This window comes from Hyperoodon ampullatus, assembly GCF_949752795.1.
Source record: "Hyperoodon ampullatus genome assembly, chromosome: 5".
Taxonomy (NCBI): domain Eukaryota; kingdom Metazoa; phylum Chordata; class Mammalia; order Artiodactyla; family Ziphiidae; genus Hyperoodon; species Hyperoodon ampullatus.
In genome coordinates this window covers 34751096-34773550 of record NC_136918.1, presented here as the reverse complement: position 1 = coordinate 34773550, position 22455 = coordinate 34751096, and the positions used below count along the sequence as shown (strand labels likewise).

At 36.6% G+C, this 22455-nt stretch overlaps 1 protein-coding gene across 1 annotated transcript; it reads left to right on the top strand.

Moving 5' to 3' along the window:
• Positions 1 to 3584: 3584 nt before the first annotated feature.
• TFRC (transferrin receptor) lies at positions 3585 to 20749 on the top strand (the record flags this gene model as incomplete). The annotated part of the gene is made up of 18 exons (XM_079705619.1): positions 3585 to 3620; positions 4180 to 4390; positions 4907 to 5117; positions 6271 to 6420; positions 6593 to 6704; positions 8280 to 8393; positions 10029 to 10127; positions 10509 to 10648; positions 12132 to 12289; positions 13008 to 13127; positions 14272 to 14357; positions 14584 to 14647; positions 15853 to 15920; positions 16626 to 16684; positions 16881 to 16962; positions 18539 to 18760; positions 19751 to 19891; positions 20507 to 20749. 18 exons carry the CDS (start codon positions 3585 to 3587, stop codon positions 20747 to 20749), a joined length of 2316 nt encoding a protein of 771 aa, XP_079561745.1.
• Positions 20750 to 22455: the final 1706 nt, after the last annotated feature.

The following is a 22455-nucleotide window of genomic DNA, read 5'->3' as shown; positions in this document are numbered from 1 at the left end:
TAAACATGCCCCAGTACTGTTAACAAATAAAATATCTTTAATCTTTGTTGATTATGATATAATTGCATTTCAAGTATTATAGGATAGGGATATCAGTCAGAGAAGGCTTCATAGAGATGGCCCTTGAGCAGATCCCGGAAGAAATGAGTAGGACTTTAAGAACAGAGGAAGAATGTTAGTGGGTACAGGCAGGGGCTGGATTCTGTCTCATTTTGGAGAAGATAGAGGGCGGTGAAGTAATTAGGTAGTGTAGGTCTCTAGAACAGAGCCTCAAAAGCAGGCAGAGGAACTTCATTTTTTTTTTTTTTTTTTTTTTTTTTTTTGCTGTACGCGGGCCTCTCACCGTTGTGGCCTCTCCCGTTGTGGAGCACAGGCTCCGATGCGCAGGCTCAGCGGCCATGGCTCACGGGCCCAGCCGCTCCACGGCATGTGGGATCTTCCCAGACCGGGGCACGAACCCGTGTCCCCTGCATCGGCAGGCGGACTCTCAACCACTGCGCCACCAGGGAAGCCCAGGAACTTCATTTTATGTGATCTCCAAGGACTTGAAACTATGGCTTGTTTTCTAAATTGAAATGGGCTTTTCAATAATAACAAACAAGTGTCTTATTTTTATTTCAGGTAAAGTGGAGTAGCAGCTTTGGGTATGTTTTATATATAGGTGAAAGTGTATTTTGGTACCTGATCCCCACAGCCCTTTAGCTGTACATATTTTGTACAGAACTATTGTTTTAAGACATCCCAAAGTAGCTTAAGACCATAAGATAATTACTGTATTAAAAAATTAAATAGAAATTAATGCCAGATTTCAAGAAAGTAGGAATAAGATGATTTGTATTTGAAAGAAGTTTGGGGGTATAGTCTAGCGAGTACCTTTGCCTGCTTCCTGTCTTCCATCCCATGGCTCAATTAAAAAACATTTCAGATCTTCCTTCCATTTCATGTTCAAAACATGTGGGGCTCTGGTTTTGCTTACCTTAATTTTAATTATTGTGAGAAACTGAATAGTTTTCCCAGTTATCACTGAGAACACCAAGGATATACAATATGCTAATATGAATAAAAATCAACGTGATGTTTGGTATGTCTCTTGTAATGGATTGTTAGCACTGGTGGTGACATCTTGAAAGAAGCCAAATACGGGTTGTTTGCCTTTTATACATAGTCTTGTAAGAGAACTACTTGTTTATAGACTGGTATATAACTGGTATGAAAAGTTTCTCTCCCATGCTTTTAGAGCATGTAAATTCGAGTTATTTCAGTTAGAAGAAAATTCATTAAGGGTTCTTTGAAATAGCTTTACTGTGTGTGAGATTATTTTGAAAGAATAACTCAATTTTGTTATGTGTAAAACTTCAGGAATAACTTTTGTGGATATCATAGAATTAATTGTGTTCTTCACAGATGTGGGGTTAAATGATGGAGTTAAAATGGAAATTACCTAGGTCACACTTTTTTTCCTCTGACTTGATTTCCTTTATGTTATAGTCTTAATTTTGTGTCTGGGGATTGAAATAGAAATAGTGTATCTGTTTTCTCAGTAAAAAATATACTTTTAATTATACAAAATCATGGCATGTGCTATTAATATGTTTTTTCAGACTTGCAATCACTCAATCTCATTGTTTATTTAAATCTTTTATGTAGATCATTTATTTAAATATGTTGTCACTTTAGTCTTTAAAACCAGAAGCCTTGAGGAATGGCTGGGTCAGATGAATATTAAACTGGTAAGCTGTTTTTTCCTAGAAAAGGGTGATTAAAGTTGGTTCAGGGTGGGGCCTTCTAGTTCTGGCTCTAGTGATTGGGTCTGTACGGTTCTGGTGCAGTGATAGTGATAACCTTTTTGTACTGCATGGGGCAAGAGATTGTGCTTCTAAGAATATGATCTATTGCTTATTGGCTCCGGTCTTTAAAGCTTGGGGATTAAAAATTGTTTTTTTGTTAACAGGTTTTGATAGACTTTTCTAATGCCAGTTTTTATAATTTCTTTGTTTTACAATCTGCATATATATCACAGCTTGCTTTGTGCAATGTGGGTGTTAAATGTGCTATGAGTGTACTTGTAGTGGAGGAAAAGCTTTAAAATAGTATGAAATAAATGTCCATTTTATACATCTCAACATACTATCACTTTCAAGCATCTAGATGGACTCAAAGCAAATTAATTAGAAAATCTAGATTTCAGTTAATACCTACGCTTTAACTTAAGACTCTCTTGGTTACAGAGGTGTAGTTTGCTTTGCAAAAAGTTGAAATTAATTTCTTAAATTTCTGGAGATGAGAACGTGCCCATTGGACTTCATTTTTAGATTATCAGTTTTCAGCCTTGAGCAAGTCACTTAACGTCTCAAATAACTGGCCTTTTCATCTGTAAAATAGCATACTCTGTTTTACTTTTACCTATTCTTTTTGCATCGAAGATCTATCAAATCATTTGTTAGGAACTGTTCATTTAATCAGAAGGATCAGGTTTTCTCTCCTTTTCTATTGGCAGTGATTTGTTACTGACTTGTGTAGCATAACCAGTCTTGACTTAATTTTACTTTTGTTAGTTTTTTTTCCCCAGGTGTTAGTCTATTTTCTTTTGTATTTGTCCCTTTTCTATGACTACTAAATTCAATTACTTAAATCTACTTACCATGGATAACATTCTAACTAGTTTTCCTCACATTTTTTTCTTTTTTAAATTTATTTATTTATTTATTTTTGGCTGCATTGGGTCTTTGTTGCTGCGCACAGGCTTTCTCCAGTTACAGCAAACGGGGGCTACTCTTTGTTGCGGTGCATGGGCTTCTCATTGCGGTGGCTTCTCTTGTTGCGGAGCACGGGCTCTAGGCGCACGGGCATTGGTAGTTGTGGCACGCGGGCTCAGTAGTTGTGGCGCATGGGCTTAGGTGCTCCGCGGCATGTGGGATCATCCCGGACCAGGGCTCGAACCCGTGTCCCCTGCGCTGGCAGGAGGATTCTTAACCACTGCGCCACAAGGGAAGTCCCAGTTTTCCTCACATTTTTAATTAAAAAATTTTCAAACCTACAGGAAAAGCTGAAATAACATTACAATGTATATCCAAGTACCCTTTACCTAGATTCACTGATCGATAACCACATTTCCTTTATTTCTTACGTACTTTTTTAAACTGAACTCTTTGGAATTAAGTGACAGACATCACAATACTTCATCCTTAAATTCTTTGGCATTAATCTCCTAAGAACAAGGGCGTTCTCCTCCAAAAAATGCAATACCATTATCACACTCCTAAATCTAATATTGATACAATCCTGTTATCTAGGATATAGTCTATATTCAAATTTCTTGTTTCTTCCAATAATGTCCTTCAAGCTGCCCCCACCACCCCAATTCAGGATCTATTCAAGGATCACACTAAATTTAGTTGTCATGTAAACTAAATATCTTGGTTAAAGACCGTTTCTAGAAAGGTGATAATATATTTAAAAGGATATTTGATATATAATAATCTAGTGTGGTAATGAAAAGTCCTCACCAGTCATATACAGTGGTATCTATCTCATTATATTAATTCTCTCTTTTACTACTAGGCTCTTCTGTGTGGCAGCTCGCAATGATGGATCAAGCAAGATCAGCATTCTCTAACTTGGTAAGATTTTCAGTAAGAAAGATTTCTCTGTCACCAGTTTGCAAGAATACGAAGTATACAAGGATGGCTTTCACCCAGTAAGCAGGAAATAATACCCAAAGCTGTCATCAGGTATTCATTTATATTTGAAGTGGTGGTCTTGAGGCGTAACTGATCTCACAAAGGAAGGGTATATTCAGTCTTGAGTAGAGTTAATTATGGAAAATCTTGTAAGAAGTTTCAGGGCAGAGAGACAATCAAGTAGATAAGATGAACTAAAGAAAGCACTGGTCAAATTGTATACCAGTAGACATGCATAACAGAAACCCTGAATGAAAAGTCTGAATGAGATGAAGGCCAGTGTGTGATCCAGCCCTCATCTGCCATTGACAGAACTGGGCACAGGGGAGAACGCTGATTTGAAGGGGGAACTTCTTTTTCCTTGAGAATGTATAGCAAGTCATAGTAATGGCCCAATAATATGTATAACACCTCACCAAACTTTCTTTAACTGTACCTATTCCCTTTCTTCTCCTTCATAATGCTTTCTCTCTGTCCTTTTTTCTTTTTTAAATCTCAGTTTGGTGGAGAACCATTGTCATACACCCGGTTTAGTCTGGCTCGGCAAGTAGATGGCGATAACAGTCATGTGGAGATGAAACTAGCTGTAGATGAAGAAGAAAGTGTTGACAATAACATGAGGGGTAACCACACCAATGTCACAAAACCAAAAAGGTTAAATGGATATATCTGCTATGGGACTATTGCTGTAATCGTCTTTTTCTTGATTGGTAAGAATGGCCATTCAAAACTTAAATGTTCCTTGTCACCAACTCTAGGAATTCTGTTCATCCAGCTCAGCAAACATTTATTTCGTACCTTTTTATGTGCCATTGTGCAAGGCACTAGGAATACAATGATGCCTAAGACTCTGTACCTGCCTTTGAGGTTAACCTGGTGGGAGAAGAGAGACACATGAATCATTTCAGTGTAATGTGCAAATGTTATACTAGAAATATGCACAGGATATTTGTAGCATAGACCCTGGACCTGAGGATTCAAGGAAGGCTTTGGGGAAGAAAAGGTACCTTTGCTTTGAAAAGGTAACTGTTTAAAATAAAATTATTATATAATAGAATGACTGGTTTAAAATAGACAAAATAGAGATGCATTACTTACTTTCAAATGGCTTACAATTTGATTAAAACCAGTATTTTCAAGGGTTAGCTGAAAATATTAACAATTCTTATAGGAATAGATTATAAATGAAATTCTATGAGTTCAGCTCTGAAACTTTTTATCCTTAGGATTTATGATTGGCTACTTGGGCTATTGTAAACGTGTAGAACCAAAAGCCGATTGTGAGAGACCGGCAGGAGGACAGCCTTCGTGCACAGATGAGACAGAACCTTTGGAAACAGAAGAGCAGCTCCCCGAAACACGTCGCATATTTTGGGCAGACCTCAAATCAATGTTGTCCGAGAGACTGGATGCCATAGACTTCACCAGTGCCATCAGGTAAGCTTGAGCTGCTTTACAAGTTCAACCTCAGTGCCTAAACAAATCTTGATTATTAGGTGCAGTGGAACAAAACAAAGGTGATAGTCTGGAGGAATAGCTTTATAGAGTAGGCGAGACTTCCCATGTTCAGTTAGAGGGTAAAGAGTCAGTAAAGAACTCAAACTATGTTGTTAGGAAAAAATGTTAGAATTTCTGTGGGGACTCTCCTTTTCTTTAAGAAAATTCACAGGCTCTTGATCTTTTTGTCGTCTGGTTCTTTGTAGCCTGTTGCTTGCTGTCAGACTTTCTTCTGCTCCGATTTTCCGTCTCAACCCCTTATAAGTCATGCTGAGCCCTGCTACTATCCATAACGGCATCGGTAGCCTTTTTCATCCTCTAGTTCAGGACTAACTTGACTGCCCAGCTTTATATGTCTCTAGTATTTCTTGATTTCTTCTGGTTCTCACTCAATCTATACCCTAAGAAGTGTCCTTAAGGTTCCTGTCCTTAGATTTTTAAGGTCTTCTTTGGACAAGTATCTAACTCTGTATAAAGAACAAATCATCTTTTACCTTTTGTTAGCCCCCTATAGTTTCAATGGTACAGTAATTCTTTTGGTCTTAAATTAGAAATCTTGGCATTTTTTACTTCATCTGGTTAATACTTCTGTGTATACTGTATATTAGGCATTATGGATAAAGTGAGGATAAGGTCTATCAAAAAAAAGATCATATAACTAATATGATGTGTATATTTACAAAGAGTCATGGGAAAGAAAGCGGAATGAAGAGGAGTTTTGCTTCCGGGGTATTCAGAATGCTTCAAAAGAGTGAAAATTGAAGCTGTACATCTTGAGTTCACCAGTAGTAATACTATCTTTCATTTTGTTTATAGCGGATCTTCTGGAAGCTACTCATTTCCCCTAAAATTACCCTAAGCAGATACATCAGATAAAGAGGTTTTAACAAGTTTGACGTCACAAATTCCCTAAAATATGGGCACACATTTTTTTTCTTCTAAGCTTGTCTCTATCTGGTTAATCCAGGATTTTGGGTCACAGTTAATTTATTTTTTTGAGTTATGCTTTTAAAACGATTTGCTTGATATTTGAGTTCAATGTTTATTTTAGGTTAAACTTTAGTTCATTTAACAGTGACTTTTTTTCCTCCAGGATGCTGAATGGAAATTCTTATGTCCCTCGTGAGGCTGGATCTCAAAAAGATGAAAGCCTTGCTTTTTACATTGAAAATCAATTCCGTGAACTTAAACTCAGCAAAGTCTGGCATGATGAACATTTTGTTAAGATTCAGGTCAAAGGCAGGTATGTTGAAAGATGGTAACCTTATTTTATAAGAAGTAGCTATTCTCAGGTGTGCTAATTATAGCGAAGACCTTCAAAATAAATAATGCAAGTCAGACGCTAAATGTATTAAATCCATTTAATTTGTTTCTCAGGAATGTCTTAGCTTCATTTTAACTTAATCTTTTTTTAGCAGTGCTCACAACTCGGTGACCATAGTGAGTAAGAGCGGCAGCAGCAGTATGGCGTACCAGGTGGAGAATCCAGAGGGTTATGTGGCGTATAGTAAGGCTACGACAGTTACTGTGAGTAAGGCAAAACCGTGCGTGAGACATTTTTTTCCCTGTTGAATAGCTCAAAAACTCATTATCTTTACTGTTCTGAATATAAATTTACTTATAAAATGTAACTGACCTTGGGATATTTTTGTTCTCAACCCTCCTATGCCACAGTTAAAATAAAATCCCAAGTCCTCTTCTTGGTTAGCAAGGCCCTACTTCTCATGCTCCCCTCTTTGCTCACACTGCTGTGGCCACTCTAACCTCCCTACTGTTCCTCAAACTCTCAAACTCAAGCATGCTCCCACCTCACGGCCTTTATAGAAATCGCCTTTCCCTTTGCCTGGCCCACTCTTCCCTTAAATATTAGCATGGCTTCTTCCCTCACTCTGGGCACGTCTCTTCCCAGCATTACCTCCCTAGGGAAGTCTTCCTTGATTATCTGATCAAAAATGTCCTTCCTCTAATCACTTCTCCTTATCCTGCTTTATTTTTCTTCCTAGTACTTATAGCACCTGACTTTATTTACTTGTTTCCACACTAGAATGTAAACTACACGAAGGGCTAGGGGTTGGTTTCATGTTCTGCTATGTCCCAGAGTCTTGGACAGTGCCTGACACATGGTAGCATTTACTAAATGAATTCATGTATCAGGTACCCCCTTATGTGGGGACAGATATAAATAACCATCTCAGCTGGAGTCTTAGTTTGGTTCTTTAATGCTTGATCTTTTAAAATTTAGACAAATATGGCCAGACTACTATAGAAATTAAAAAACAGCTACATAGATCTATCTAGGTTTTTTAGGTTAAAAACCACATATTTATATGCTAGGGTCTATCTAAAAACTGCCTTCTGAGCCAAATGAAGTTTTAGGGTTGTTCTCTGCCTTCCTGGTTCACCTGTGCTGTATCACTTTCCCAGGCCACCCACAAGCCAGTGGTTTGGAGGTGGGTAGATTGTTCTATTAAAGAATGCGGAGAGTTTTGGTTCACCTGCGAGCTTTCTATATTTAGATACTTGGTTGTTAATGTCAGTTTATAGCTGTATGTCTGAACTCTGATAGAGTTTAGAAGCATTATGATAAGAGCTTATAAAAACATCAAAAGTTGATCTATGCAAGTCATTTTATTGTAAAACAATTTTTGGACAGATTTATTATCAGAACTTTTAGTTAATTCTTATGTCCTCAATTGTCTGGAGTTCAAGCGTGGGAACATTATGTAATTGGTACTGCCTTGGCTAGCCTACCATATTTATATTGATAGATGTCTCTTTGCTTAAGGATATCTTATTATCCTTTCTCTTCCCCCCATATATCTGAAGCAATGTAAATTAATTGATGTAAATAATCAATGTTAATTAAAGGCATCATAAGATAATGAATGGCATGAATATAGGAGACCAGAAATCTTGACTTCACTCCTGTTAACCCTGACCAGTTTTGACTTTAGAACTCTCATATATTCTTTCCTGGCCTTGGCCTTCTTTTTTTTCTCTCTTGGTTTTCTCTCTTAGGTTTGACCTGTAAAATATTTGGTGGCAGACTCTGTCGCTATTCTAATACCATAATGCTCATTGAATCTAATGTCTTTGTTCTAGGGTAAACTGGTCCATGCTAATTTTGGCACTAAAAAAGACTTTGAGGATTTAAATATGCCTGTGAATGGATCTTTAGTGATTGTTAGAGCAGGGAAAATTACTTTTGCTGAAAAGGTGAGTATGAGTTATTAAATACATTGGTATCGTAACATTCTTCAGCTAAATGGTATTGTTAATTTTCTTACATTCTGAAAACCATCTGTCTTAAACTCTCATACCTGATAATATAATTTATTAAAGTACTCTACAAATCAAATAAGTTCCAGTTATCTAAAGTTATAGGAAACTTCCAAAACTGGCATATCCACTTGGAGTATTTTGCAGTCGTTGTCTTTCAATAAAAATGCAGTAATCAGAAATGCTTAAGTGAAAGAAGTTTAAATTGTGTCTGTGTAACTGAGTTATATATAGAATATATTATATATATAAAATTCAGTTATAACTATGTTTCATAAAAAGGAAAATTAAGAGTCACCTACACAGGGCTTAGAATGGAAAGACAGTGGTTGTTTTGGATGGGTTTTTATTATTTCTCTTATCTTTTGAACTCTCCTTAAGAGTTAGTTAAACTTTGTTGTGCAGCCACATTGAATTGTTTCTTTTTTACTTTTTAAATTGATTTTAATCCACATACCATAAAATTCACTCTTTAAAGTGTACAGTTCAGTTTTTAGTGTATTCACAGGTTGTGCAACAATCACCATGATCTAATTCCAGAATATTTTCATCGTCCCCTAAAGAAACCCCATACCCAGCAGCAGTCACTCCCCATTCCCCGCTCCTAGTCCCTGGCAATCACTAATCTACTCTCTGTTTCTATGGATTTGCCTCTTCTAGACATTTTATATGAAGGGACTCATACAATATTTTGTGTCTTTTGACTGGCTTCTTTTCACTTAGCATAATGTTTTCAAGGTTCATCCATGTTGTAGCATTAATCAGTACTTCATTTCTTTTTCTGGCTGAATAGAATTCTACTGTGCGGATATACCACATTTTGCTTGGCTACTTGTCAATTGATGGACATTCGGGCTGTGTCCACTTTCTGGCTTTATTAGTAATGTTACAATAAACATTCATTTACGTGTTTTTATGTGAATAGATATTTCTAATTCTCTTGTGTATCTACCTAGGAGTGAGATTGCTGGGTCATATGGTAACTCTGTTTAGCTTTTTGAGTATATAATATTTTTGAAATGAAAACATTTTAGAAATGGAGGAGAGGTTAGGTTAGTGGTTGCCAGGAGTTGAGGGTGGAAAGGAAGTAGGTGTGGATATCAAATGGCAATGGGAAGGATCTTTGTGGTATTAAAACTAATTGTTCAATATTTTGATTGTTTAGAACTTAATACACACAAACACAGAAATGAGTACAAGTAAAACTGGGGAAATCTGAATAATATTGGTGGATTGTATTGTGTCAGTGTTAATATTCAGGCTGTTACATTATAGTTTTGCAAAGTTTGACTAATGGGAGAAACTGGGCAAAGTTTACAATGGATCTCTATTACTTCTTAAAACTGCAAATGAATCTACAATTATCTCATTAAAAATTTCAGTTAAATTTTTTAAAAAAGAGTTAAATTTTAAGGCAAGTATTTTTTTCTAAACATATAAGCTATTTGAAACATTGGGAGTACTGGTGTAGTCTGCTGTAACCCTTTGTCTTTCAGTATAAGTTCAGTATGTATTCTTCTAATTTTGGTTGATTAGATCTTCATTTTCTGAGCTTTACCTGTTTTTCTTTAGGCTGCAAATGCTGAAAGTTTAAATGCAATTGGTGTCTTGATATACATGGACCAGACTAAATTTCCCATTGTTAATGCAGATCTTCCAGTTTTTGGACATGTGAGTTTTTATTTCTTGAGTGAATGAGTTACTGGGTTCTCCAAATTGTTGCTGGATTCCATCTACATTAATAGAAAGAGAACTGTGCCATCCTTAAATACTCTTTTTCCCTTGGAGAGTTTTAGCAGTAAGTGAGAAGATGAATTACATGACTTTGAGACCTAATTATTACTTATTGCTAAAAGTACTTTATCAATAGTATCTTGAATTGAGAATTTGACATATGCCATATAAAAATAAGAGTCACATATTATAGAACCACTCAGACTTTCAAACTTTAAGGTGCTAAACCAAACTCAGGTTATAGCCCCATACTGAATTTGAATCTTATAGGGATTTCTTGAATAAATGCCTGAGTTAATTATTCTTTTGTTTTACTAGGCTCATCTGGGAACAGGTGACCCTTACACACCTGGATTCCCTTCTTTCAATCATACTCAGTTTCCACCATCTCAGTCATCAGGATTGCCTAACATACCTGTCCAAACAATTTCCAGAGCTGGTGCAGAAAAGCTATTTCAGTAAGTTCTTATTTGAAAACTGTAATGCAGGGTCAGGTTTTATGATTAGGGAGAAATAATAATAATTTGTTGATTTGATAAAATCTTAGAACAATTGGTTATAAATTTCCACATTTTGGGGATGGTTAGCTGTTAACTTGGTGTAGATAAAAATGAAATTTTTCCTCCATAAAGTGATCTTAATAATAGACATTGGATTTATAAACTCAAGGAGTCCTTGTTCAATCCACCCAGTGAATTTCTTGTGTAATATTCCCCACATAGCTTCTGCTTAAGTACTTCCTGTGGTAAAGCATTTTGTTACCTATGGCAACCCATTCAATTATTGGAGATCTATAAGAATTTGTATTGAGCTGAAATCTTATTCCCTGGAACACTCATTAGTTCTGGATTTTCTTTTTAAGCAACAGAATGATTCAAGTTTCCTTGTCTATACATTGAATATTCTCAGTTCTCATGACAGTTTCCAGATGCTTTATAGTCATGATTAGTCCTTCTGGATATCTCCCTAGTGTATTAGTATCCCTCTTTAGAAATAGAACTCAGTCTGATTAGAGTACATGTCATTAAGTTTTATCTTGATCTGGATATATTTCCCACCCGGTATTGGCATGGGATGTCAGTCTAGTTTGAAAACTCATGTGAGCATTTATTTGCTATGTGACATAGAACAAGTCACTCTTAACCCCACTGATCATGTTTCTTTGACTTAATTGGATAGCTATAAAGTATGTTCTACTTAGCAGGGTTATTGGTATCAAATGAAGAGCCATCTACATGTAAGGACTTTCAAATATCCTATATGGCTATTAATCCTGTTTAAGAGGTTTTTGTAATGGATGATTCTTTTTGACTAAAACCAAACTTAGAATCAGTTAATTCTTCCTACCATCTACAAGTCTTTCCTAACCTATGAAGCCAGCCCCTTATCTTCTTGTGTAGTGGGGAGTAATGATATTTTGACATATTTTTGTAAGTAAGCCCTTTTAGAGTAGTCAGCGTTTGGATAACACATGAGGAATCAGATAGGGGAAGATATCTAACCTAACTACCAGCAGCATGAGAATATTCTTTCTTAACTGAAATAAGAATGTATACTACCCTTGATGGTGGAGAGTTAGGAAACATGAGAATATATTAATGGACTTTAATGTATAAGAACTTCCTTCCGAGTCCATCTTGGAATCTATTTCAAATGTAAATTGTAGCTATGTCTCTGGCAGAAAGACACACATCAGACGGGATAGGTAATACATTTTTTAGAAAACATTGGTTAAATTAGGAAGTAACTCATGATTTTCAAATGACCACCTACAGATCAGAGTAAAACACAAATATTTGGCCACTAGTGAATAATTTTGTATGTTCTATTTATATGTCCTCTTAACCTAGAACTTTACTGGACAGTAGGAAGGACTGATTTTGTAAACTGGAGGGAGGTAAACAATAACTCAGAACTCTGATCTCTGTCTTCTACTTCTAGAAATATGGAAGGAGACTGTCCTCCTATTTGGGGAATAGACTCTTCATGTAAGCTGGTATCCTCACAGAACAAGAATGTGAAGCTCACTGTGAACAATGTGCTGAAAGAGATAAGAATTTTTAACATCTTTGGAGTTATTAAGGGCTTTGAAGAACCAGGTAAAGATCCTTGGGGGTTTTTCGTTTGTTTTCCTTACTCTTAAGGATGTGGCCAGAGGGAGGGAGTGTAGGAAGGCTGACTTGGCTTGGTTTCTTGAAATGCTAAATCTTATCTGTCCTAAAGTGAACTGTTCAGGTGTCAGTTTTAGTAGGAGGTAATAAGGCCCTAGGAAATTAACTTGTCAAAAACTGACCATTATGACTAGAAAATCTCTTGTAAGTTATTAAATAGACCAGAGGTAAGCAAATTTCTTCTTAAGGGGGCAAATAATAAACATGTTGCAGGCCATACAGTCTCCATTGCAACTCTTCAACTCTGCCATTATAGCATAAAAATAGCCATGGACAATATGGGCATGCAGGCTGTAGTCTGCCAATGTATCTGAATGCCATCAAATAATAATATTTGGTAAGGAAAGCCCTTGGACTTCAGTGCTTATTAGACAACTAGCACAAATAAGTAGTCAGTGAGTAACCTTATTGGTAATGTAGAAAAAAGAGTAGCAGTATGAATAAGGGAAAAGAGATCAGTATTGTCATGTGAATTTTTTAATCCCTGGAGTCCTAAGTCAGATCTGAAGGAAGGCTCTCTTACCCTTAATACATATACTACATTTTTACCCTTCTACTAACGTGCTTATTCTAGACTTCAATATTAGAAAACAGTTTAAAAGCTGATTGTATAATTTATCTTTTTTTTTTTTTTTTTTAAATTAAGATCGCTATGTTATAGTAGGGGCCCAGAGGGATGCCTGGGGTCCTGGAGCTGCAAAGTCCAGTGTAGGAACAAGTCTCCTATTGAAACTTGCCCAGATACTTTCCGACATGGTCTTAAAAGGTAGAGTACAAATTTTGAGAACTTGAACATCTATGTACTGTATTTCCAAATGTTATAATATGCTTTGCTCACTTTTGCCTATATTCTTATGGTTCACTTGTGTTAGACCCTGAATTCTTAAGTACAAAGCAGGTTGTCTTTTGTTGTATCTGCCTTTGACTTTGAAACAGCTTTCTGTGCAGTGTCTTCATTGTACTGGGAATCATGCGTTTCTTTGAGATTCTGGAAAGCATTATATTGGGCCCTAAATTCTTAGTTTGACATATCCAGAATGATATGGCAAATCTAACATGGTCCCTAAGGAATCTATTTGAAAGCAAGCAGTGTCATCCCTTTGCACTAATGTTCTATAGTTTTGCTATAAAATGATTATAACTTAAATATTTATAAATACAACATAGAATATGTATTTATATATTTGATTTATAAATATATAATATTTATAGTATATAATTTGTTTATGTAAGAAAGGCTTCCTTTCAAGCCTTTCTCCCATAGTACTTGCCACTCCTTTATACCCACCCACATGCAAACCCCCATCATATTCATGAATCTTTGGGTCACAGGGTAAGTTGCAGTGCTTAACTTTAATACAAAAGTACATTAATGCAGAAAAGTACATAGCCAGGGGAGGGGGAGGGATGGAGGGTAGTGGCACATAAAACCCCGAAAGGAGCTGCCATTAATGTAATTTTTCTGAAAACTCACTCTTTCCTAAACTTAAATTTGTGAGTTTTAATTTTATTTCAAACAGTTGTTTTTAAAGTAATCTAGTGTTTTAAGTGACTTACCTCTAGGCAAATTGTTTTCAAAGAAGATACTTTGGCTGTGATTTCAAATATCTCTTGGTCTGGAAGTTATAAGGGACTCAAAGAATGGAGTGTAAAAGAGTGAGGTCTAGGAAGCTGGTCCCTACTATGTACTTAAGATCTTATTTGCAAATGATCTCCTATCCTGTTCTTTGCTACATTACTTTAAAATTTTATTTCTATTTCTTTTTTTGGTTCTTTCACCTGGGGCCTCAAAAGGAAAAGAAATATTTCTGAATCTGCAGTCTTGAATTAGAAGTTTCTGATTTCATCTTAAGTCAGTTACCTACCTATAACCTTTACCAAGACAAAACTAACTTTTTGTTGTCTTTTAGGTCAGTTTAAACCCAGCAGGAGCATTGTCTTTGCCAGCTGGAGTGGTGGAGACTTTGGAGCTATTGGTGCCACTGAATGGCTAGAGGTATTATCTATATATCATCCATACCCAGAATGGGCACTTGAACTTGTATTGGCTTAAGCTGTCCTCCAGAAACCATGCTCTTTTAAATGTGATTATATCATTTTTACCTTTGTATATTTAGTTTCAATAGAATCCAAACTTAAACAGAAATCCCGAATAATAGCTACTGTCTGTGATAATTAAGTTAATACATATTAGTACATTCGTATTTTTCCTTCTCTTCTAGGGATACCTTTCCTCCTTGCATTTAAAGGCTTTCACTTACATTAACCTGGATAAAGCTATTCTTGGTAAGTATCCTTTCATTAGCTGTTTATAAATTTATCAACTACTTATAGAATAGTAGAAGAAAGCTTTCTAAAGCAGCACTTGTTATTTTTTACGATTTACATCGGATATAACCAGATCAAAAGATTGACTTAGCTTCCTTTTTTTTTTTTTTTGCGGTACGCGGGCCTCTCACTGCTGTGACCTCTCCCATTGCGGAGCACAGGCTCTGGACGTGCAGGCTCAGTGGCCATGGCTCACGGGCCCAGCCGCTCCGCAGCATGTGGGATCCCCCCGGACTGGGGCACGAACCCGTGTCCCCTGCATCAGCAGGCGGACTCTCAACCACTGAGCCACCTGGGAAGCCCTAGCTTCCTTTTAAATAGTGGATTAAGTTATAGAATGGGTACAGACTGCCTTGTCTAGAGCAGTGGTCTTAATGTGGTCCCAGATCAGCAGCATCAGGATCACCTGGGAACTGTTAGAAATGCAAAATTTCAGGCCCTACCCCAGAATTTTTGAATCAGAATCTGGAGCATAGTGTCCAGCAAACTGTGTTCTAACAGGTGCTTCAGGTGATTCAGTTGCACTAAAGTTTGAGAACCACTAGTTCTCTACTTTGGACCAGAAGGAACTAAACCATCAATAGAATGGTATTACTCCTAGAGACTAATTCACAACTTGCTAGATTGTGGCATCATGGATAGAAATACAAGATAATCAAACTTCTGAAAGAGTTCGGTGTTATTTAAAGTACAGATGTAGCTAGTGGATGAACTGGCTGAATAAACTGGATGAACTGGAGAGTTATGAAATGTCTACTTTGGGAATAAAAAGGAAGGCATTACAATTAAACTAAATTTTATTAGATTAGTCATTATTGCCATTTTACCTTTGCAGCAGAATGTACTAAATATAGCAAGCTTACTGTAGCTAATAGATGCCTGCCCTAACATGGGTGAACCAAAAAGTTACCAGAAAAACAAGTCATTAACATTAAATATGCAAACTCAGGGAGTAAGAGCTTCAGTTGAGTGAAATTAGGGGTTATCAGTCACGAAAGAGCTTGACTCAACCATTTTTTAATCTACTTCATTAAGAGGATAGTTGTTGTATATGCCACTGATCTAGGTTATTGTCTTCCTGTTTGCCAAGTAGTTTTATAGAAGAAGCAGTGTGCAAATTGCTTGACTAAAGAAGGAGCAATGTTAAAATAATCTCTTTGCAGGTACCAGCAAGTTCAAAGTTTCTTCCAGCCCACTGTTGTATTCGCTTATTGAGAAGACGATGCAAGATGTGAGTGTATACCTACTTATGAAAGTGTAATGTAAATTAGACAAAAAATTAAGATGAAAAACATTGATATTTAAACTGTAGGTGCCCACAGAGGTTATCTATAGAGTCAGAATGTTAAGGAAGGTTTAAATGAACTTGAACCATACCTGAGACTTAAATAAGAAGGCCAGATGAGATAGTCATTGAATAAAAACAGACATGTGAATGAGTGAGGAACAAAGTTTCCCTGATGGGATTAGAGACAATATATTGGAGTGACTGAAGTTGGAGAGACATAAGGGTCAGGGAACTTGACCTTGATCCCATGGGAAACTAGGGATTGCTATAGGGTCTCCAACAGGGCAGTAATGTGCTTACAGGTTAGGCTGGCAGTAGTATAAAATGTGCTGGAAGGAAGAAACCAGAAAGAAGATAGGCAGATCATAAAGACTAGAGAGGGCTTTTAAAACTGTGGTGAAGTCACCTTTAAAATGTTAAGAAGGAAAACTTTTTTTTCTCATCATAACTAGAGGAACTAACAGGACGAGTAGAAGTAACTTCAGAAATTTGGGATTGTTTTAACTGTCTTAAATTGTTTTCAAGAAGATATAATAAAAAATTTAATATTTTTAATAAATGTTTATAGAGAAAAATGTTAGTGACTAGCCTGAATGAATAAGTCTAGAAAGGTTCATTGTAATGATAAAATAATTCCTTATTTGACAGGTGAAACATCCAGTTACTGGGCTCTCTCTATATCGGGACAGCAACTGGATCAACAAAGTGTAAGTTGAGAAAAGTGAATGAATAGCTAATAGAAAAGCAGAGTCACTCAGTAAGTAGCACCTACTGTGTTAGGTAGAGGTTTAAACATAACCTTGCAGTGAGTTAAAATTTACTTGGGGGTAGGGTAGGGTTGCATGTAGCACAGTCTTTTTCTTTAGCTAACTTTCTAAAAACACATTCCTGTTTTTCTTGCAGCGAGAAACTTTCTTATGATAATGCTGCTTTCCCTTTCCTTGCATATTCTGGAATCCCAGCAGTCTCTTTCTGTTTTTGTGAGGTAAGTCTGAAGAACGCTACGGCATTATATCTTAGATCTTCTTTCGTCAGTTTTGAGGCCAAGTTTCCTAGAGTGCTTAGTATGTTTTGAGAAGTTAGATACATGCAGTTATTATAATCTCCCTTATTATCAGTCTTAAGATAGAATTTTAATCTCAGCTGAGTTAGCATTTGAGTTTATTTGCTAAACTTCTTCAGTTATGCATGATGAGTTTTAATAACAAGGACGTCTGTTGAACAGTGCAGTATAGAATATTTCCTTCAAACAAAGTTCTACAGGATAATACTGTTCTTGATGCCTGTTGAAATATGGTTGTAGATGTTCATCCTGAAATGTTAGTCTCTTAAGCGGGGATTATAGATAAAAGCAGAAAAACCAAACAGAGGTAAGATTTTTAAGAGACAGAACTTTGAACTGACCAAGTTGGAAAACAAGATTGACTTGGTACAAGAGCCAGTTAGAAGGCACTGAAAACCAGGCAGAGTAAAAAGCATGATGAAGGCTTCTGTGCTGAAGGCTAGAGTTGGAAAACCAGCTCCGTAGCAGGCTCTTCAGAGGTGTGAAGAGATCCCAGGGTTAGTCTAGGGGGTCAGAGTGGAAGCTGTTGACTTTGGCATCAAATTGATGATCCAGTAGAGGCCAGGTCCTTAATAGACTTCTTACCACTGGATGTTTTAGCCTGGAACTAGGACGGAAAGGTGTGAAGTGAGGGAGTGATGAAAGATCTGGATTTGGAGATTAACATAGCTGGAACTCCCCTGACTTTCTGCTAGAGCAACAGTATGAATGGTATTGAAATATCTGGTCATTATGTCTGTTTAGTACTTTAGGAAGAACTGAGTGTCAGGTCCTAGGGTTGAGGAAACTTATGGATGATTTCTGTTGACCTTCAGAAGTCATGTTTTTTTTAAAAAACTTCTTAATGATTCCTAGCAGTGCTGGTTCAGAGGTATAGGTAATACAGATATATACAGTCTGAAAGTAAAGAATTGAGGTCAAACCAAAGGATTGGCAATGAGATTGTCACTGGGGACAGTGGTAGGGAATAGAGTTATAGAGTTGAAGAAATAGCTACTAAAGTTGTCCAGTGAAAGTGGAGAGAAGTTCTTGTGAGCATCAAACGGTCTTGTTAGAAAGGTAACATGTATGAATGGATGAATGCTGCATGAAGAAGGAGGTAAATTTTTGTCTAAAAGTAACACTTTATATTGAAAGTACATTTCATGCGTGCTCTCCTCTTTCCTCATTAATATGGGCCAAACTTCCCAGAGAGAAGGGAATAAGGATATAACCTCAAGGAATTTGGCTAGAAATCTGTTTAGGGTCTGTGATGTGATAGAACAGGGATTCTATGGAACCTAGAAGAAACTAATCATTCCAGGAGTAGGCTAGGTTCAGAGGAACTAGTAAAAGCCGTATCTTCTTAAAGTAGGTGGATATGAGATAAAGTTGGAGTAGGAATATATTAGAAGCAAAGGAAGAATTACAGTTACTATTACTTTGATGAGGAAACTAGAATGTGAGGTTCCTAGTCTTACAACCCACCTGAGTACATTAACCTACCTTTGTTTTCCAGGACAAAGATTACCCTTATTTGGGTACTCCCATGGATACCTATGAGGTACTGAATCAGAATGTTCCTCAGTTGAACAAAATGGCACGTGCAGCAGCAGAAGTAGCCGGTCTACTTGTGATTAAACTTACCCATGATGTTGAATTGAACCTGAACTATGAGATGTATAATGACAAAATACTTTGGTTTGTGAGAGAAATGAACCAGTTCAGAGCAGACATAAAGGTGAGCACTAACTAAAATCAGGTTCTTACTGCTGAAGTATCAAGCAGTTTGAAGAATAATGTTTAGCTGTTCCTGGGCAGCATGATTGGTAGCCAAAGTATGTTTTAAAGTGAACTGAAGTATAATTTTGCTTAGAATCCATAACTCATTTGAAAGGGAAGTTGGGAGGCTGAAGGTTATAGATATAGGATAGACCACAGCAAGTCTTTCAGAATCTAAAATGGTGTTAAGCTTTCTCTCATTCATGTATTCCAAGCAACCCATAAAGAAGTTAGGCCTAGAGAATATAAAGATCTCAACTATGACTCTGAACCTATGAGTTTGGGCCACATGTGCCTTGCAGAGATGACATGGATGGAGAGAGAACATAGCCAGCCAGTGGTTAAAGTGTTGTTTAGTGTTGATCCTTTGTGTCTAATATTCAAACATTTGATAAAACCAAATTAATTAATAAGTGGCTTTTATGGTACTAGAAGTCAATTTAACATATCCCTTAAGTGAAGTAAATCATTGATAACCGAATCCTAATTATTAGGATTGGCTTACATGAAACTAATTGTAACTGATCAGAAACTGGGACTTACCAGATGGAAATAACTAGATTTTGAAGTTCACTGAACCAAAATGTTTGAAGTTTGCCACCAAAGGGAAATTGAACTGGAAAGAATATACTACACAGGATTATATACTTTTACTAAGTACATTATGTTACATTTCTTGATGAGGATGGTTTTCTTATGAGACTAAGAATGGATAATTGTACTATCTGCTGAGCTTAAATATGAGTGTGTTATGAGTTTATAGAGCTTGGAACCTCCTGTACAAGATGGTTAAGTCTAGCTTTTGCTGGCTTGAGCTTGTCTGTGAGTCTCACCCCCTTTTATCAGAATCATTTCAGTTAGTACACCTAAATTTAGAAAGGTATATAGAATAACACCCTTAGAAATATAACGTCTAATAAATAGTGAGTTTAATGTCTTTCTGCTTTAGGAGATGGGTCTGAATCTACAGTGGTTGTATTCTGCTCGTGGAGACTTCTTCCGTGCTACGTCTAGACTAACAACAGATTATAAGAATGCTGAGAGAACAAACAGATTTGTCATGAGGGAGATCAATGACCGTATCATGAAAGTACGTAAAACCTTAGAAAAGGAGGAATTCAAGTATGTGCATTTTTAACTGGTAAATCTTGTCTTTCTAAAAAGTAGAGTAATAATTCCAGAAGCCTAGAATCCTTTGCTGCTTTAGAATTTAGCACAAATTTTAACTTTTACTTATTAGCAAGGTATAAAGCCAACATATCTAAACTGGAAATACAAAAGACATTTGACCTCGTATTAACTTTTTTAGGCTTTAAAAACATTTTAAAGAAGGGATCATTAATGGTTTTTAGCTGTCACTTTCTCTGTATTTCTGTTTAATTTAGCCCTCAGCTGCTTTTAGCCTAGTCTGCTTGGAAGAAGTAGAAGACTGCATTACAGTGGAAACTTGTAACCCTTCCCTATATAGGCTCCGACCAAAAAAAAAACCAAAAACCCAATGCAGTTAGAGTTTACAAAGGAATTGACAACTTGCTTTACAATTTTAACATTAGAAGATTAGTAGCCTGTTCTCAACATTCTTAAATTCAGGGAAATTTTAACATTTGAAGTGAGAGAATGACAGTTGTTTTACTCTATCAGGTCCTTTCCTCACAACGAAAGTCACAGCACTGTGTAAGCTCCCTTGTATGTTTTGTTTTCGTAGGTGGAACATCACTTCCTGTCACCCTATGTATCTCCAAGAGAGTCTCCTTTCCGACATATCTTCTGGGGCTCTGGCTCTCACACTCTGTCAGCTTTACTAGAGCACTTGAAGCTGCGGCAGAAAAATAACGGTGCTTTTAATCAAACACTGTTGAAAAACCAGTTGGCTCTAGCAACTTGGACTATTCAGGGAGCTGCAAATGCCCTCTCTGGTGACATCTGGGACATTGACAATGAATTTTAAATGTGATACCTATAACTTATATAAGAACATCAGGGTAGTGTGGTTCCTAGACTTGTGTTGGTTGTGCTAAATTTTCAGTAGGGCTACAAAACCTAATATTGTTAAAATTCTACCCAATCTTGGTACTAATAGATGTCTTTAGGCAGCAGCTTTTAATACAGGGTAGGTACCTGCACTTCAAGTTAAAGTGACTAACCACTTAAAAAAATGTTCATGATAGAATATTTTCTCTGATTATCTCTAGAGTTTTAAGTGCTTTGTAATGGTAACTGCCTCTTTCCTGTTACAGTTACGAAAAAGTCAGAACCAGTTACGTGAACTATTGCTCTAAATCCTAAGTATGTGAACTGGTATCTTTTGAATTGGAGGAGGAAGGTGATACCTGCTGAAGGTGGAAAGTGGTAGCTTAGTGTGATCCTCCACCTTCACTGGATGCTAGATAGGAGATCCCAGGCTGTAAGGCTTTACTCTCCACATGAGATCTCTGCCTTCTTTAAGGATTTAGCTCGTTTCCACATCTGAAAGTGAAACAGTTCATTTTCAGAAGAGATGGGACTTGTTTTCTTGCCAGTGAGGTCTGAAATAGAGGTCCTTCAGCTGCATAAAAGGAGGCTCAACTGTTTATCACAGGAGTAAGGCCTTAATGTGTTAACCTCAAGATTATGTATGAAAAGAGGAGACCAGAAGCCAAAGACCTAGTATATTTTCTCTTCCTCTGTCCCTTGTCCCATAAACCTTTGTTAGTTTTTTGTTTTCGTTTTTTCCAAGGTATTTTGAAAGAGAACCAAGTTTTAGGTGTTTAATTTCAAACTCAGTTCGTCAGACTTTAAAGAACACACTGCCAAATTTTGGCCAAAGTGTTAATTTTTTGGAAAAGCTTCCTGTCATTTTGGCACTGAGATATTTATTGTTTATTTATCAGTGACAGAGTTCACTATAAATGGTGTTTTTTTTATAGAAGATAATTATCGGAAGCAGTGCCTTCCATAATTATGACAGTTATACTGTCGTTTTTTTTTTAAATAATAGCAGCATCTGCTAATAAAACCCAACAGATACTGGAAGTTTTGCATTTGTGGTCGACACTTATGGTGTTAGAAAACAACCGCAAGCCAAATAAAATTATAAAGCTAAGTCTTGGAGAAGAATTAAATTTAATTAGTGGTTGCTAATCAAGGTAAATTTCTATTTAGCTAACCAGATAAAAACAGCAGTTCCCCTAAATGCAGTGAATTGTGACCAAGTTATAAATTAATGTCACTTAAAAGATGTGTACTCATACATGCAAAATTTTACAACTCGATTTATCCAAGGTGTAACTTTAATTCGAATTTTGCAAAATTTCCAGTACCTTTGTCACAAACCTAACTCACATTATCGGGAGCAGTGTCTTCCATAATGTATAAAGAACAAGGTAGTTTTTGCCTACCACAGTGTCTATATCGGAGACAGTGATCTCCATATGTTACACTAAGGGTGTACGTAATTATCGGGAACAGTGTTTCCCATAATTTTCTTCATGCAATGACGTCTTCAAAGCTTGAAGATCGTTAGTATCTAACATGTATTCCCAGCTCCCTATAATTCTCTTTTAGTTTTAGTTGCAGAAACATGGAGGTCATTAAGCATTTGGTGGATAACTTCAACCACTGTAAAATAAAATTACTTCCTTCAAGAGTCTTTGTTTTTAAACCTAACGTGTTTTA